The following is an 18,148-nucleotide window of genomic DNA, read 5'->3' on the forward strand; positions in this document are numbered from 1 at the left end:
GGACAACTCGGAAGGTGCCCCCCTGAACGAAGTCAGAAGGTGCCCCTGTAAGCGAAATATGTGGGTCATTCAAAGCCAATCCGTAATGTGCTAAGGCGTAAAGCATCACGTGTTATTATGGGGCACCTTCTGACTACGCTAAGAGGGCACCTCTCGGGTCTACCGCTAAGGGTACCTGTAATTTGATGGACACACCCCTTTCAGCAGTAAATATCAGCTTTGGTGAGATGGAATACTGATAGTTGTAATTGAAAGTAGTATTGAGGGATGGAACGAGGCCATGTTGTCAGAGTCTAGCTTCTTCTTGTAGTAGCTACTGTTTATTTATTTTATTTATTTTTTGGCAGACCAGTTATACAGTCCATCACTTCAGCTTTGCTGCTATTAAATTTGGCGTAGGGTAGCTACGCCGAAAGTAAGTGAACGCAGTGTAGTAGGTTTACTGCTCAATATTCAATTTAATGCTCGATTTATTCCCACTGGGATGAATTACAACTGGAGAATTAATTGATGCTAATAAATCAACTGAAGTCGCATTCATTATAATGCTTGGTTATTCATGAGTTACAGAGCATAAAAGATGACTGTTAAAAGGGTTCCATTGAGCTATGGGATCGTTTTTGCTCCGTAACCTTTAAGAAGTATATACTACATAGACATTGTACAAACATATCCTCTATCTACTTCTGTGGAGGACTCCACGTAGCAACTTGCTTCCTCAGCTCCCGTTTGAGAATCTTGCCGCTTGCGCTCTTGGGGAGTTCATCAACGAATATGATGCGATCCTGTAGACGACAAACCTCGGGTAGCTCCAGGTCGTTGTGCTCCTGTATTATCTTTCGAAGATCTGCCTCGCTCATTTCGCGTGCATGTGAAGACTCTCGAACGATGAAAGCCAAAGCTCTTTCGCCCGCTACCTCATCAGCGATACCGATGACGGCAGTTTCGGCGACAGCAGCATGTTTGGTCAAGTGGTCCTCGATCTGGCCTGGAGCGACCTGATTGCCCTGTATAACAAGCGTCAGTAATTGCAATGGATTCATGAGAAAGAATACCTCTACAACTTACCTTGACTTTGATCATATCACGTATGCGATCTACGATAAACAAATGCTGCTCGCCATTAGGAGAAATACGGAAGAGACCGACATCTCCAGTTGGCCACCAGAATTCCTCTTCTTTAGGGGGAGACAGGAGTGCCTCATCAGCATAGTCGACGTAGCCAAAAAGACCACTGGGAGATTCAATCTCGATCTCACCCATTTCCTCAAGGCCTTGAACTATGCGACCATCATCATCCCTCAGTCGGATGCGGACGCCAGGAAGCAAAACTCCACTCGAACCTGGGAAGATATCTTTCGGAGAGGAGAGCGATCCAATACCACAGCCCTCAGTTTGACCTAGATAGAGTTAGTCATTTTTCACTCAAGAAATGATACTCAAAAGTAGCGACATACCCCATCCCGGAATAATTTGCCAATCCGGTCGCGCAGCTTTCATCTTTAAGAAAGCCTCCTTTGGGAGAGGTCCGCCACCATTAACAATATATCGAACCGAGCTCATGTCAAACCTATCCAAAATGGACGCATTGCGCGATAGTGCGTTGATGATGGGTGGAACCTGTATCAATGTAATTAGCCCCTAGCTGGATCTCAAATACTGCTTCAGACTAACCAGGTAAAGCGTGTTGATGCGATGTTTGCCAATGGAAATGAGGATTTCCATCATGTTGAAACCGCTATGAACCACAGTACTGTCACCACGCCATGTAAAGGTATGCGTGATCAACAGACCATAGATGTGGTTGAACGGCAAGAAGGCCAAAGTAACCTCGGAGGCGGGCCCCTTTGTGGCCTCTATGAATAACCCAGCTTGAAGAATGCTGGCAATGATGTTTTCATGTGTAATTGCAACGACACGCTAAAATATCACAAGACAAAACGATCAGTAAAATACACTACAGTGCAATGAAGATGAGTGGTGTTACCTGAAAACCAGACGTGCCACTGGTGGTACAGTAGTATGCCACACGTCGACTCGCTTCGCCTTCTGAAAAGGAGGTCTTTTCAAGGAGAGGTAGTTCCTTTCCCGTTGCCATCAAATCATCAAGAGTAGATATATTGGGTGCGTCTTGCGATGCCACAGGCACTGCTGTCTGCTGCGGTTTAGGGGCCTCGGCTCCCGAGAAGCTGTAGAATGGCACATTTGAAGACAAAGAGCTCTTTTGAAAGGCTTCTTGTCCTAGCGTAAGAAGATCCTGTGATAAAAACATGGCGAATGGTGGCACACGATCCATGTGAGCGGCCATCTCATCAGCTGAGCTTGTGGGCTGTAACATGAGACACCCACCACCAATGCGATGGACAGCCCATGAGAGGATCAGCGTGTCAACCTAGAGATCAATTAGTTTAGCTGTATTCAAATGTCAGACTTGGAGAGTACCAACACAGTTGGAAGCCAAGATAGCAACTGTTTTGTGCCACTTTTGGCCGGGGGTAATGTTCCATGCTGAGCTCAATGCTGCCGCCATTCGGCCGAGGCGAGCTTCAATATCGTCGATAGTCCATTTTCGATCGATGGCTGCCTCAATGAAGAGGGAGTCGGATGCACCTTGTCTTTCACGCCGTTTTGCTAAACAAAAGTCCCCAATTGTCTGTTGAAGCGGTAGAGGAGATGGCAACGCCGGAGCGTAAGCTGGTGCAGTAAAGATCATGGTGATTGATGATTGAACAACAATGAAGGAGGCATAGTTTAACTTGAAGTAGGCGCTTTAGAGATACTTTATTTAGTCTCGTGCCTCCTGTACAGGTAACTCTAGATTGCTATGGTTTACCTCTAGCTCTAGCTCACTGTCCGACATCCGGCGCATTACATGAATCCATCCATGTACATCCTTGAGTACATATGTAAGCCCCCTGGCACCAATCATAGTTATTACCAAGTGCACTTACCAGATTCAATTGTGTCGTAAGAAGCCCATTGGTGCATTATACTCTATATGTAGCCCTCAGGTACCACGGGGAATAAGATGACAGGGTTATATGCAAGTCTTACTGCCCCACTCGTTACCATATGTTGGTGTAAATAACACTGCAGCTTCCTACGGAATACCGCCATTTCTCATTGCGAGTGACAGATTGACTACCTTTGACTCCTTCTCTCTAGCATGCCACCCTTGTACCACCCCGTGAACCTTTCAGAGATGACCCAACTCCACAATGCTCGATATCCCTGGCGTGCTGGCCTGACCATTGATCCAGAGCACCAGCTTCCTGTGTCTAATTTTATTCTCCTGACCCGTTAACTAATTCCTCACTTAACGTTAAATCCCACGCATCTCCTGTACTGTTCAGGAAAGCACCAAATGGCTGATCATCAGGCTCGCCAGAGTGGAAGCAGCCAACGAACAGTGATACCAGACCCTCAACTAGCCAAGGAAAAATCGAATCTCACCAACTACCTAAGAGTCTTTGCTTATGCGACAAGATGGGACTTTTGCGTGTATGTCGTTGGCGCACTGGCGTCCATCGGAGTTGGCGTGACGATGCCCTTGATGAACGTCGTCCTGGGACAACTCGTCGGCGATTTTAGCGATACGGTCCAAGATCCGTATAACATGGATTTGAACAATTTCAAGTCAATGCTGCAAAAACAGTCTCTGTACATCGTTGGACTCTTCTTGGGCCGTTGGCTCTTAAACTCGATCAACAAATTCTGCTTCAGGATGATTGGAATTCGTCTATCATCAGCCATTCGCCACCACTATCTACGGTCTCTATTTGCTCAGTCTATTCATGTAATCGACTCGATGCCGCCGGGTGCTGCTGCAACTGCTATCACTGCAACATCTAATACTCTTCAGATCGGAGTTTCAGAACGTCTGGGAACTTTCGTGACATACGTGTCCACCATCATTGCTGCCATAGCTGTCGCGTTTACTAGGAGCTGGAGCTTGACGATTGTTTCCGCATCATTGCTTGTGTATATCGCCATCATCATCGCCATCGTGGTGCCCATATATCTCAAGGCAAATGCTGCTACACTCAAAGCAGATGCACAAGGAACGGCCGTCGCAAGTGAAGCTCTGCAAGGGATTCGGCTAGTCAATGCGTGTGGTGCTCACGAGCGCATCATTTCTAAGTACAGTAAATGGGTTACCAAGGCTATGGAGCGATCGCAAAGGGTTGCCCCTATCATCGGTGCTCAGACAGGCTTAGTAGTATGTTCCAACCCTCTTTCTGTCGTTGTAAATCAAGTGTATCGAGCTGATAGCGTATATAGTTCTTTGGCATATTCGGTGTCTTCGGTCTTGCTTTCTGGTATGGTACACAACAGTTCATCCATGGCGTTATAAAGAACGTGGGAGTAGTCATTATTGTGTTGACTTCGGTCATGTTGATACTATTTGCGTTCTCATACCTCGAACAGCCAATTATGGCCATAAGCCAAGCTATGGTTGCTGCTACTGAGCTATTCAAAGTAATCGACGCGCCTTTGCCGCCGATGGGCTCTTTCACACCTGACATCAATTCGAAAGATCTGATATTCAAGGATGTAACATTTGAATATCCAAGTCGGCCCGGGGCTCGAGTCCTGGACGGCCTTTCATTCCGCATTCAAGCGGGTCAGAATACCGCACTTGTTGGTCCATCTGGGTCTGGAAAGAGTACGATTGTTGGCTTGCTGGAGAGATGGTACTCTTTGAAGCATTCCCCAGTCCTTCCTGAAGCGGCCACACCACGTTCCTCCAAGGAAGGTGAACGTGACAATCACGACGAGAGGAAATACGAGCGAAGCACATATGAAGTACCCATAATGGTGCCGACTAACTTGACTGGTGCTTTGTCTGGATCTATCAGTATTGGTGCTCACGACTTGGATGACCTCGAAGGAAAATGGTGGAGGGCACAGATCGGTTTAGTTCAACAAGAACCTTTTCTATTTAACAGCTCTATCTTTGAGAATGTGGCGAATGGTCTTCTAGGTACTGTATGGGAAAATGAGTCAGAGGCTAAGAAAAGGAAAATGGTTCAAGATGCGTGCCAAGAAGCATATGCTCATGAGTTCATCTGCCGCCTACCAGATGTAAGTTTGCCACCATTCATCCATATTTACGCTGCCTACGAATAGCCCTTCTAACCTCGAAATTGTCTGCCTAGGCATACGACACACGTGTAGGGGACGGCGGTGCAAAACTATCTGGTGGTCAGAAACAGCGAATCGCTATTGCGCGCAGCATCGTCAAAAGGCCTCAGATTATGATTCTCGATGAAGCCACCTCTGCAATTGATGCAAAAAGCGAGAAAATCGTTCAAGCTGCCCTTGATCGAGCTATCAAAACCCGTACAACTATTACTATTGCCCATCGACTTTCCACCATACAAAAAGCGGACCATATTGTTGTGCTCAGCAAGGGACGCGTCGTCGAGGAGGGCACACACAAGAGTCTCATGGAGCACGAAAATGGAGTGTACTACAGTTTGGTCGAGGCCCAATCACTTCGACTGTCAACCACAGATGACACGGATTCTGACCTCCCAGCCACGACATATGTCGCAGAGCTGAAGAGTGCTGCCGTCGACATCGAACAACCATTGGAGGTTCAAAATGACGAGGATAATGGCCCCGTTGTTGAACCTGAGGTGCTACGGACACTAACTCAGTCTTTTGTAAAGCTGCTTGAGGGTCTGCGCGACCAGTCGTCCTCTTTTCTACTCATAACGATCGCATCCATGGGTGTCGGTGCAGCCACCCCTCTCCAAGCTTGGCTGTTCGCCAAGGCCGTTATTGTCTTCATCTCGCCAAGTGATGATTTGAAGAAAGAGGGCGACTTCTGGGGATTTATGTGGCTCGCGTTAGCAGGAGGTGTTGGCGTTGCCTACTTCTTCCAATGTTGGATTAGCCTGCGTCTTCAATATCATGTTGGCGCGACAACAAAGCAAAGCTATCTCCGCGACATGTTATATCAAGAACTAAGCTTCTTCGACGATGACAGTCGATCTTCAGGCACTTTGATCGGGCGCATCGCGGGTGATCCCAAACAAGTGGAAGGGGTCTTTGGGTTGAACTTGGCCTCCGCAACCAGCAGCGTTTTCACCATCGTCGGCTGTCTCATCATCTCGCTCACATTTGGCTGGAAGCTTGGTCTTGTAGGACTGTGTGTTACAGTCCCTATAATGATGGTATCAGGGTTTTGGAAGTTCCGTCATGAGCTCCAATTCGATCAGATGAATGCGGCTGTATTCGCAGAGAGTTCGCAATTTGCTTCAGAGGCCATCGGTGCAATGCGAACGGTATCATCACTGACAATGGAATCTGCTATCAACAACCGGTACAAGCAATTATTAGACGGTCATGTCGAAGCAGCGCGGCGAAAAGCCCAATGGACTGCTGTCATCTTCGGTTTTGCTGAGAGCGCCACGCTTGGATGTCAAGCACTTATCCTCTGGTATGGAGGTAGACTCATCTCCAGTGGCGAATACAGCCTTGAGGCTTTCATGGTCTCTTACATGGCCATCATCAACGGCGTGGAATACGCTGGCCAAATTCTAGGCGTAGCCCCGAGCGCCGCACAAGCCGCTGCTGCTGCAAACCGCATCCTTGATGTTCAAGACTCTAATCGGTCCTCGCAAGAAGCAGAAAAGAGTGGCCCCACGGTAGAGGATACGGATGGTGGAGTGGAAATTGAACTCTGCAATGTTTCCTTCAAGTATCCTACTCGAAATGTCTCTATATACAAAAACCTAGACCTCACTATCAAGAAGGGTCAGTACGCAGCTCTTGTCGGCCCGTCCGGGTGTGGCAAGACAACAATAATCTCTTTGCTGGAACGTTTCTACGACTTGGAGCCTAATCACGGCGAGATCCTCTGGAATGGGACGAATATTAACGATTTCGGCGTATATCAATATCGAGAGCATTTGTCCCTTGTTTCACAAGAGCCGATCCTCTTTCGAGGGACTATAAGAGACAACATCCTGTTTGGAGTGGCTGACCCGAGTTCTGTCCCAGAGGAGAGAATTCATGAGGTTTGCCGTGACGTCTTCATTCACGACGTTATCGTCTCGCTACCAGACGGGTACAACACCGAGGTCGGTGCCATGTCCCTATCTGGTGGTCAGAAGCAGCGTATTGCCATCGCTCGCGCCTTGATCCGTAACCCCAAACTTCTCCTGCTTGACGAAGCCACCTCAGCATTAGATTCTGAGTCAGAGAAGATTGTGCAAGCGGCGTTTGAGAAAGCGCGAAAGAGAAGAACCATGATTGCTGTGGCACATCGACTTGCGACAATACAAGATGCCGATATCATTTTTGTGTTTGATCAAGGTATGGTTGTTGAGAAAGGCACCCACGGTGAACTTCTCCAAAAGCGTGGTATTTACTGGGATATGGTAAGTGTAACTCCCTGTTGTCACTCGTACTTGCTGGCTAACAATAAACCTTTTAGTGCCAAACTCAAGCTCTGGATCAATAATTTGGGATTCGGGGATATGGAAGGAGTTTTTGTCTAAATACTCGAATAGTAGCGGTCCAAGTCTATAAGTCTGTAACCCGTTGCCTCGCTCGTGGAAGCAGGCAAGACCTTTACGCCGCTTGAAATGAAAGAGTCGATGGACTTAAGTATGATAACATAAAATGCCTTGTTCAATTATACCATGAACTACCATATTGTGTTTACGTAATTGTTCTTTAATGAGCGTTTCCTAGTCGCTTTTCACTTTCGGTCAAGCACAAGTTCAAACCCTTTCCTGTGTTATACAATGTTCAAAATTCACATTAATCCCAAGTACCCTCAAACCTGTACTCCTTGCAACAGAGGTAAAAAAGAGAAAGAAAAAAGCCCGTTCAAGTCACACTTAATAATCCTCATCGTCCTCTGGAGCCATCATCTCCATGGCTGCTGTGACAGTCACAATTGTCTTTGTGACAGAATCAATCTAAGGGAACATTAGTAGCTATTTCCATCTGGAAGAACAAATGATTCTTACGTTTCTTGGATCAAAGATACTGAAGTGGTGACCTTGGATCGGGTAGCTCTCATTCACAACTGAAGGGCCAGCTCGCTCATTCCAGCCCAAGGTCGGACTGTCTCTGAACTGGTCAACCAAGGACAAAGCTACGTGGTCACTATCCACGTCGTTGCCAGCACACAGCATTACAGTATGTGGCTGCGGCTCTCGTCGCCACACAGGAATCTTCCATTTATGCAACATTGTTACAGTCTGCAACATGGCTTTCTCAATGTCGCTTCGAGTCGAGGCTGGGCCATCTTCCGAGGGAGGGGATTCAAGAGCGAGAGAGAGTGCGTGACGATAATCAGGGAAGGGACTATCGATCATAAGAACACCCGCGACGTTGACTTTGGGATCTCGAGAAAAGATCCATGCGACCTGAAGTGCAGTCATGCCTCCGAGAGACCAGCCTAGATCTTTCGTTAGTCATGTGCTGGTTAAGATAGATGTCTAGGTGTATATACCGCCAAGCAGAATAGTGCCTTCTGCGACAGTGGACTTTATGAGAGCATAGTACCGGCGACTCATATCTTGGAGACTTTCATCACCCTTGGCTTTGATACGCGAGTCTGCAATGGCGTATACATCACGTCCTAGAAGACCAAGAGCAAGATAGTTTGAGATGGTGCCGCTAGCATCGTGAAACAGAAAGAGCGGGTTGGCATTAGACCCAGCAGGTCGCTTCTGGATTTGGCGAATCATGATTTATCGCAATTATCGTGACAAAAGATGGTATCATTCGAAGTTGAAGCAATAAGGAAGATCTTCCTGGCTGGCGGACGATCTCGTGGGGCTAGTTGGTGAGAACGATTCTTTGCCAGTGGCAGGACGGGGACAGACTCCATCGACTGAGTGAATCCTCCGTCGTAAGCCATGGGTATTCATGTCGGCTGGGCATATGTGGACTGAGTAAACCATGATCTGCGTGCTCAGCCAAGTATACCGAATAGGTAACTATGCTAAGCCGTCAATAACGACTGGAGATGACGATAAAAGAGACGATATCCTTCCTTCCGAGACACAGTTATTCATGTAACAAGTGGGGCGATGGAACATGCAGGGTGTAACAGACTAGACAAGGATCTTGCATTTCGATCGAGGCTCTGTGGAGCTACCATATTAGAAACTCTTGACATGGGTGTGAGTTTAGTTACGTTACTAAACAGACGGCCCAAATACAGAGTACACGCAGATGAGTTGCTACACAGTCCTTGGCGGAGTCCGACTTCCATGACCACCGTCCTGCTGTCAAAATGTAGTGTCACATTTGAGGATATCTAGTCTGGCTAACCTACGAGTGTTTCTTGGGTGTAGTAAATGTTTCTTGATTAACTACTTCAGACTCGTTTTGAGGAGAACCCGTTGTGACAACTATCTATAAAACTTGATTAGGGCTCACATGCGCTTCCTAACTACTAACTGATACTAAGACTGCAGTTGAAGAACATATCTCGCGAGAACCCCTCTTCTTTCAGTAAGCTTGTAAGACCATAAGTATCTAGATGTCTGACAATGGCGTGTTCAACGTTGCATTAGGTCCTTCGAATAAGATCCTTTGCCTCGGTTCCAGTCGGGGAGTCCGTGACCATGGACATGGGAAAATATGTACATCCACTATCACTGCCTGTTCGAATGCAGACATACACTGGTAATGGGAGCTCAATATCCGTAATAGGAACGGTGGAGGTCATTATCATAGATGGGGGCCGGACGTAGCCTGTTCTAGTTACAGCCAAGCATTATGGTATACTCTACCTGCTTTTTCTGATAGGTAGGTGAACGCTTGATCACCTCAGCCTTACAGCCCGTCGTATACTATAATACATCGTCCCGATTGTTTCTGTATACTCCGTGTTATCTCTGTAAACTACAATCATAACTAATCGCGAACAAAATGGCTCCAAACATGACAGCTCCAGAGCCGATTGCCATCATTGGCATGAGTTGCCGCTTTCCAGGTGGTGCTTCGGAACCATCCCGTCTGTGGGACACCCTCTCTGAAGGGAAGTCGGCGTGGAGTGAAGTTCCTGAAGACAGATTTAATATGAAAGCTTTTTACCAACGCGGAGATCCTCATGCAAGCACGACTAATACCGCTGGTGGTCACTTCTTGGATGAAGACCTGTCCAAATTCGACAGCAACTTCTTTGGAGTCAAACCCTTGGAGGCTCGGGCCTGGGATCCTCAACAACGTCTCACCCTCGAGCTTGCCTATGAAGCATTTGAGAATGCTGGCTTGACCATCCCACAGCTTTGGGGATCCAACACTGGCGTGTATGTTGGCCAGTGGAGTTCGGACTACAGCGAGATTCTGGCGAGAGATCCAGAATACCAGGAACTCTACCATACTCTCGGCGCTGGCCCGGCAATCACGTCCAACAGAGTCTCATTCTTCTTCAATCTGAGAGGCCCAAGTTTCACAGTCGATACAGGCTGCTCATCAAGTCTCGTCGCATTGCACAATGCCGTACAGAGTCTGCGCAATGGTGAGAGCACGATGAGTCTTGTCGGCGGTGTCAACGTCTTGCTAGATCCTCAACGGTTTACCTACCAGAGCAAACTTAAGATGTTCTCACCCGATGGTCGCTCATTCTCATTTGATCATCGCGCCAATGGATACGGAAGAGGAGAAGGCTGTGGATGTGTCGTCTTAAAACCACTTTCACTCGCCGTTAAGGATGGCGACCGAATCCGAGCCGTGATTCGAAACTCGGCACTGAACCAAGACGGCAGGACACCTCAGGGCATCAGTGTCCCAAGTATGGTCGCGCAGGAGGAATTGATCCGGCGGGCGTATGCTGAGGTTGGGCTGGTTCCCACCGAGACAGACTATGTCGAGGCCCATGGAACAGGTACTGCAGTTGGTGATCCAATCGAGGCTCAAGCCATTGCTGCTGTACTTGCTCAAACCAGGAAGCCAGGACAAGAGCCATTGTCTCTAGCTTCTGTCAAAGGAAATATCGGTCACACAGAAAGTGCGGCTGGCATTGCAGGACTGATCAAGTCCGTCTTGATGCTTGAGAACCAGGCTATTCCTCCTCAAGTTAATTATGAGAAGCCAAATCCCAAGATTCCGCTGGATAAATGGAATCTCCAGGTACAGTTGTCAGACATGATTTAGCAAAGAGCGTACCGGCTAACTCTTGTCAAAGATTCCGATTCGATTCGAGGAGAAACAACTTCGCCGCATCTCTGTGAACAGGTAACGTAAACAGTCCAATTTGATCAATTTCATACATTGCTAATTTGTTTGATAGCTTTGGATATGGCGGCACTAATGCTCATGTGATTGTCGATCGCGTGGATGAGCATAATCACAGCAACGGTACAAACGGTACCAATGGTACTCATCATCATAATGGCACCAACGGCTCAAATGGCAATGGCACCAATGGTACCAATGGCACTAATGGCACTGATGGCTTCCATGATACTGAGAGTATATCCGACAGTATCTCAGACAGGCCTCGTGTTTTCGTGTTGAGTGGTGCCGAAGAGCAGAGCTGCCATCAAAATGCAGAGCGCCTCGCACAATATCTCACGAAACTTCCGGCATCTCTGCTGGAGGACTCAGATGGTTTTCTTGACAAGCTGGCTGTGTCGGTCAATAAGCGCACTGTTCATGACTACAGTGCTTCTGTCATTGCTTATGACGGAGAGGACCTGCTTGCACAGCTTGATGTCCTGCAGCAGACTCCTGTCGCAATCAGAGCACCTGTCAAGGGAGGAGCTCGTGTTGGTTATGTATTTGGAGGTCAGGGAGCCCAATACTATAGCATGGGTCGGGAAATGATCAAGTCTTGGACACCTTTTCGTCAATCTCTGGACAGAGCCAATGCTCACCTCAAGACCATGGGATGTCAGTGGGATCTTCTCACCGAGTTGAGCCATGAGAAGGCTCAGGACTCTCATGTGGATGAGCCAGAATATGGACAGACCCTCTCAACTGCCGTTCAACTGGCTTTAGTCGACACGCTCGTCGCTACGAAGATGCGGCCGACATCTGTCGTCGGTCACTCGAGTGGAGAGATTGCTGCAGCTTACGCTGCCGGTGCCCTCTCATTTGAAGACGCACTAACAGTGGCGTATCACCGTGGCCGTCTCACATCTCAGTTGATCAGTACTGGCATTTCCGGCGGTATGCTTGCCGTCGGCTCATCACCTGATGCAGTTCAAGACTACATTGAGCAGGTCAAGGCAACTACCAAAGCCAATGTCAAGATCGCTTGCTACAATAGTCCTACGAGCGTCACACTTTCTGGCGATAGCGAAGCTATTAATGCTATCTCCGAGCTGCTCCAGGACGATGATGTTTTCAACCGCAAGTTGAAGACACAGGGAGCTGCGTATCACTCACAGATGATGCAGGCGATGGAGGAAGAATATCGATCGGCCATTGCGTACATCCAACCACGCCCCGTGGATGCACCAGTTACCATGATGTCTTCACTACTAGGAAAGAAACTGCCAGCTGGTTTCTTGCTGGATGGAGATTACTGGGCTCGAAACCTTGTGTCGCCGGTTCTCTTCGCTGGAGCTCTCAGGGGCATCATGGTAGGCGATGAGCATGACGGATCATCACAACATAGTCCCCAGGTCGATCTCCTTCTTGAAATAGGCCCTCATGCTACAATGCAAGGTGCAGTCAAGGAAACATTAAAGGGACTGGGATCTTCGGTTCGCATCCAATACCTGTCTTGTCTCAAGAGAAAGACAAGCGCAGCCGAAAACATGCTACGCACCCTGGCCGACCTGTTTGCTCTGGGTGCCTCTGTTGATCTCCATTATGCAAACGCCGGGTTTCGCACAAAGCTGCCACCTATCCTAAAGGACTTGCCGCCATATGCCTTCAACCATGATCAACGTCTCTGGCATGATGGTCGCATATCCCATGAGTTCACTCATCGCCAGTTCCTCCCTCATGAGCTTCTGGGTAACCTTTCCGCTGATGTCAATCATACTGAGCCTAGGTGGCGTCGTTTCTTGAGACTCAAGGAGCTCCCTTGGCTGCAACATCACATTGTGCAAGGTCAAGTCATCTTCCCAGCAGCTGGTTATCTGGCAATGGCCATGGAAGCGATGCGTCGCTTCACGGCATTTGAGACTGAGAATCAGTCCAAAGCGACTGCCGGCTATTCATTCCGCAACACTAGCTTTTCGAAAGCACTGGTGCTCAGGGAGGACGATGCAGACACTGAGATCTGTCTATCGCTGCGACCCGAGGCAAGAAGCGCAAGGAACTCATGGCAAGACTGGAAAGAGTTCCGAGTCTTTTCCATATCACCCGGTAAAGGCTGGAGCGAACATTGCCGAGGCCGCATCCGCGCTGTCGTCGATCAAGGTATTCTCGCAGAGGCTCTCAAGGACACAACTGGAGTCAAGGACCGCATCGCCGCCTCGGTTCCTCACCACATCACTTCCAATCGATTGTACGCCACTGCACGTCAAGTTGGCATGGAATGGTACGGTCCATTCGACAATGTCGTGAATCTTCAAGCAAGAACCGATTTGAGTGTGGCGACAAACAGAATGCCAACGTTGTTGAGCTCGGCTCATCCATTTGGGCTATCGACATATGTTGTGCATCCCGGCATGCTTGACTCAACTCTTTTCCATGGATTGGTCGCCAGTGTCCTAGTTGAGCAGGAGGTTAAGGCGCCTGTGGTACCTACTTTCCTTGAACAACTTACTATCTCGACTGCTATCCAAGTTCCTGAAGGGGAAGAGTTACGCACCTACTCCGTGTCTAGGGAGGAGGGTTCTTGCTGGAGCGCCCAGGTTGAGTTGAACGGAGAGTCCGTCATAAGCTTCCATGGACTAAGAACCGCTCAACTTCCCAGTGATGTAGTAAACACTCGGCCTCATCAGTTGGCACACAGCCCAGAGTGGGTATGCCATTATCCAAGTATGACACGAGAACAGCTCATCGATACTTGCATCAACTCAGTCCCTGCTGGATCTGCTAGACAACGCAATATCGTCCTCTACGCTGATGTTCGAGCTCACGTGGAGCGGGCTCTCAGCCATGTCCAGCCAGACCAAGTTGCCTCTGGTCACGAGCAGTCTTGGTACAACTGGATGAAATCGTTTTTGGCCACAGAGCCTGATTCTTCTGATGTCGTATCCGAGGCTAGAGAGGCAACAAAGTCGGAAAAGTTTGTTGGGTTTGACGCAGTAAAGATCATCGGAGAGAATCTTGAGCAGCTCCTAACAGGCGAGGTCACCTCTCTTTCCCTCTTGTCCACCAATGATATGCTCGAAAGACTGTACTCAGAGGAGCGCAACCAACGCTGTTATACACAGATTAGTGCATATTGCAAGGCTGTTGGCTTGTATAATCCAGCTTTGAAAGTGCTCGAGGTTGGAGGTGGTACAGCTTCCGCTACCCTACCCTTTCTACAAGCATTGTCTCATCAAGGCCATCCGTTGGTTGCGCAGTACGACTTTACGGATCTTTCGACAGCTTTCTTTGCTGCCGCCCGCGAGCGTCTGGGCCAGTATGGTCACAATGTCAATTACGAGGCCTTTGATCTCGCCCAGGATCCTGAAACTCAAGGTTTTGAACCTGGCAGCTACGATATCATCGTTGCGTGCAATGTCGTTCACGCTACTCCCAGCATCGCATCATCTCTGGAGCATATTCGCCAACTCCTTCGTCCGGGTGGAACGCTGGTACTTATGGAGATTACCAACGGTGATCCCTTCTACCAACTCATCTTTGGTTCCCTTTCCGGATGGTGGTCTGGCGTCAGCGAAGGACGAGAATCCACGGCTATTCTATCAGAATATGACTGGAAGAACGTGCTGGCAGAACAAGGTTATCAGTCAGATCCAATCATGGTAGGCGACTATGCCACATCTGAAGGAGGCACGATTAGTGTCATTTTTGCCAAGACTCCGCTCGAATCTCGACGTGATCATCTCAGCGAGACTTCACTACATTTCGCGACTGATCTATTTGCCGATTCGTCAGCAGGCTATCTTGACAATGTCGCTGAGCACCTCGGACAGAAATCCGAGCTTAGCCTGCGACAAATCACGACCGGCAACTTGGAAAGCATAAAAGACATCGATAGCACTGTGGTGGTAATAGATCCTGAGACAATCGAGGCTCTTGCGGGTCGCATGGACGCATCTCTATGGGAGAAGTTCCAAAAGTGCGCCTTGTCCTGCAAGGGTCTGCTCTTGGTTTCGCGAGGCGCAACTGGTAGCTCGGTCGTTCCTGAAGGAGCTTTGGCCGTTGGCTTCGCCCGATCTATGAGGTTGGAACAGCATGGCATTCGATACATCACGCTCGATCTTGACCCAAGTGTTGATCGCGATGCCAATGAGTTGAGCCGGGTTCTGGCTCAACTTCTGACCTCGGAGACATTTGACTTTGATCGCACTATCTCTGATGCCGACTATGAGTTTGCTGAGCGTAAGGGACAATTGCACGTGAATCGACTATTCCCCAATGTCAAGCTCGAGGAGAGTGTAGCACACTCAACTAGGAGAAGCAAGCCTGAGCAGACCGAGTTCCTGGATACTTCGCGTCCACTGAAGGTCGAGCTCGGTGTGGATGGACTGCTGGAGACCTTCCGATGGGTCGACGACCATCAACATGCGCGCAGCTTGGCACCAGACGAAGTTCGCATTGAATGTCGTGCTGCCAGTATCAACTTCCGTGACGTTCTTATTGCTACCGGTGGACTCGGCGGTGCTGGAACCATGATGAACGACTGTGCCGGTACAGTGGTCGAGGTCGGCAGCAACATGGCTTCGCGCTATTCAGTTGGCGATCGAGTCTGCAGCTACTATGCTCAGTCTTACAACAACTACCCTATCGTTGATGGACAGCATTGTGCAAAGATCCCAGACAATGTCTCGTTTGCTTTGGGTGCCTCTTTACCCATCGTGTGGGCAACAACGTATCACTCACTTGTCAACGTGGCCAAGCTCAAAGCGGGAGAGTCCATTTTGATTCATGCTGCTGCTGGAGCAGTCGGTCAAGCCGCTGTCATCCTGGCTCAGCACCTGGGAGCCGTGGTGTATGCCACTTGCGGTTCGCAGGAGAAGCGCGAGCGTCTTGAAAGCATGGGCGTCAACCCGAGTCATATCTTTACAAGCCGCTCTCCCGCCTTTGGACCTGCTCTTCGTGCTGCGACTAACAACAAGGGCGTCAATGTCATCTTGAACTCTTTGGCCGGTGAGCTATTCCGAGAGTCTTTGGAGTGCCTCACGTCTTTTGGTCGCTTCATCGAGATTGGAAAGAAGGACTTTCTCGATGATGCGCTGATGCCAACCAAGTTCTTACTTCAAAACATCACCTTTGCATGTGTTGATCTGGTCCAAATGATCAACGAGGACAAGCCACTTGTCCACGGTTTGCTCAATGATGTCGTCGAATTGGTGGCAAGCGGACAATTGAAGGATGAAGTAAATCTGCAACTTTACAAGCTTGGAGAAATCGAGTCGGCCTTCCGCCTCATTTCGGCTGGAAAACATATGGGCAAAGTCATCTTGACAGTCGATCAAGGCGAGACTGTTTTGGTACGTGAAATGTCTACTCAACTTTAAGAAATTCATACTAATACGACGAAATGAACAGGCTCTTCCAGCAACCCCCAACATTCCAAAGCTCCTGCCTGATGCCACCTATCTTTTGGTTGGTGGTTTTGGTGGCCTTGGAGTTCGTCTCATCAGATGGCTTGCTTCGAGAGGGGCAAAGACTATTGTAACTATGTCTCGATCAGGAGCCAAGTCCCCTGCTGCAAAGACATGTATCGAGGAGATGGACAGCCTCGGCGTGAGAATCATTGCCAAATCATGCGATATTTCTTCCAAGGAGGCTTTACAAGTTGTGGTAAAAGAACTTGAGGATGTCGACGGGTTGGCCCCAGTCCGCGGTGTCATCAATGCCGCCATGGCTCTCGAGGTGAGTAGTCCAATGTGCCATTTGATTCTCTACAGTAACTAACTTATACGATAATAGGATGCCATGTTTGATCAGATGACCCATCAGCAATGGGTATCGTCGCTAGCACCCAAGGTTGCAGGCACCCGTAACCTAGATGAGGTTCTGCCAAACTACATGGACTTTTTCGTTGTTTTGTCTTCGATTGCTGGAATCATCGGCCATCAAGCTCAGGCAAACTACGCAGCAGCCTGTACTTTCCAGGATGCTTTCATGCACTATCGCCGAAGCCAAGGTCGAGCCTCCTTCGCAATCGATGTTGGAGTCGTTAGCGATGCTGGCTTTGTCAGTGAGGCTCCGGCTGTCTTTTCCAACATGAAACGTCAGGGCTTCTCTTTCATCTCAGTCGCTGAGCTCCTTGCGACGCTCGACTATGCTCTTAGCAACGACGGGCCAGATTGTCAAGCTAGCATTGGTGTGATGGCTGAGGCCAGCCCAAACAACGCTGAATGGTTGGAGCAGAGGCGCATCTCGCATCTGGTCAAAGATTCTGCTAATGGTGCGGCGGGTTTGAACGAGGGCAGCGGTAGTGACGCAGATCACATTGGTCACATCAGGAGTGCAAAGACAGCCGAGGAGGCTCTCGACGCTGTGGGACAAGCGGTTCTAGCTGAGTTGAGCAAGTTGACCGTCACTCCAGTGGATCGCATCCTTCCTCACCGGACGCTTGATTCCTATGGCGTTGACTCACTGGTGGCGGTGGAGTTGCGAAACTGGGTTGTGGCAATCGTAGCAGCGGATCTCTCTCTTCTCTTGATTCGTGAGTCCAGGAGCATCGAGGAACTCATCCACTTGGTTGCAGGGAAATCAAGATTGGTCCCAGCCAAGCTTCAGGATGCTGTTTCGAAGCTGGCTTGAAATTTAGTTGGGTTATGATAGATTTGAGTGCATAAATGTTTCCACGATTTTCCTGACATGCTAATCATTGTCTTGATTTGTATCTCCTGCCGCACACTGAAAACACAAATAGACCGTTTTTCAAGATAGGGCAACGGTGTTGGAATACAAATAACATCATGAGATTAACAATCACTTGCACAGTAAAGCAGTAAACTCACGGATATACAAAGCAAAATCCGTAGGACCCATGTAGCTGTGCAAATTCACACCCCATAGGGTAGGCGAGATGATAGTAGGGGTCATCTCAGCCTAGAGGATGCTCTGACGGGTATAATCAAGC

General features: G+C 48.7%; 4 protein-coding genes across 4 annotated transcripts, besides 2 other annotated features; 2 read left to right on the forward strand and 2 right to left on the reverse strand.

Annotated features, from left to right (window-relative positions):
* The first annotated feature begins 319 nt into the window (after nucleotides 1-319).
* Nucleotides 320-342: a repeat region.
* A 338-nt stretch (nucleotides 343-680) lies between these two features.
* FPSE_09184 (uncharacterized protein) lies at nucleotides 681-2,713 on the reverse strand (the record flags this gene model as incomplete). Its single annotated transcript, XM_009262301.1, has 6 exons — nucleotides 681-1,007; nucleotides 1,069-1,400; nucleotides 1,458-1,620; nucleotides 1,675-1,920; nucleotides 1,988-2,392; nucleotides 2,447-2,713. 6 exons carry the CDS (start codon nucleotides 2,711-2,713, stop codon nucleotides 681-683), a joined length of 1,740 nt encoding a protein of 579 aa, XP_009260576.1.
* A 651-nt stretch (nucleotides 2,714-3,364) lies between these two features.
* Nucleotides 3,365-7,474, forward strand: FPSE_09185 (uncharacterized protein; the record flags this gene model as incomplete). The annotated part of the gene is made up of 4 exons (XM_009262302.1): nucleotides 3,365-4,219; nucleotides 4,282-5,085; nucleotides 5,160-7,391; nucleotides 7,448-7,474. The coding sequence occupies 4 exons, from the start codon at nucleotides 3,365-3,367 to the stop codon at nucleotides 7,472-7,474; spliced, it is 3,918 nt and encodes a 1,305-aa protein (XP_009260577.1).
* A 382-nt stretch (nucleotides 7,475-7,856) lies between these two features.
* FPSE_09186 (uncharacterized protein) lies at nucleotides 7,857-8,714 on the reverse strand (the record flags this gene model as incomplete). The annotated part of the gene is made up of 3 exons (XM_009262303.1): nucleotides 7,857-7,937; nucleotides 7,989-8,422; nucleotides 8,477-8,714. 3 exons carry the CDS (start codon nucleotides 8,712-8,714, stop codon nucleotides 7,857-7,859), a joined length of 753 nt encoding a protein of 250 aa, XP_009260578.1.
* A 486-nt stretch (nucleotides 8,715-9,200) lies between these two features.
* Nucleotides 9,201-9,291: a repeat region.
* A 615-nt stretch (nucleotides 9,292-9,906) lies between these two features.
* On the forward strand, nucleotides 9,907-17,826 carry PKS6 (the record flags this gene model as incomplete). The annotated part of the gene is made up of 5 exons (XM_009262304.1): nucleotides 9,907-11,109; nucleotides 11,165-11,214; nucleotides 11,270-16,544; nucleotides 16,603-16,929; nucleotides 16,987-17,826. 5 exons carry the CDS (start codon nucleotides 9,907-9,909, stop codon nucleotides 17,824-17,826), a joined length of 7,695 nt encoding a protein of 2,564 aa, XP_009260579.1.
* Nucleotides 17,827-18,148: the final 322 nt, after the last annotated feature.

The sequence above is a fragment of the Fusarium pseudograminearum genome, chromosome 1 (genome assembly GCF_000303195.2).
Source record: "Fusarium pseudograminearum CS3096 chromosome 1, whole genome shotgun sequence".
Classification (NCBI taxonomy): domain Eukaryota; kingdom Fungi; phylum Ascomycota; class Sordariomycetes; order Hypocreales; family Nectriaceae; genus Fusarium; species Fusarium pseudograminearum.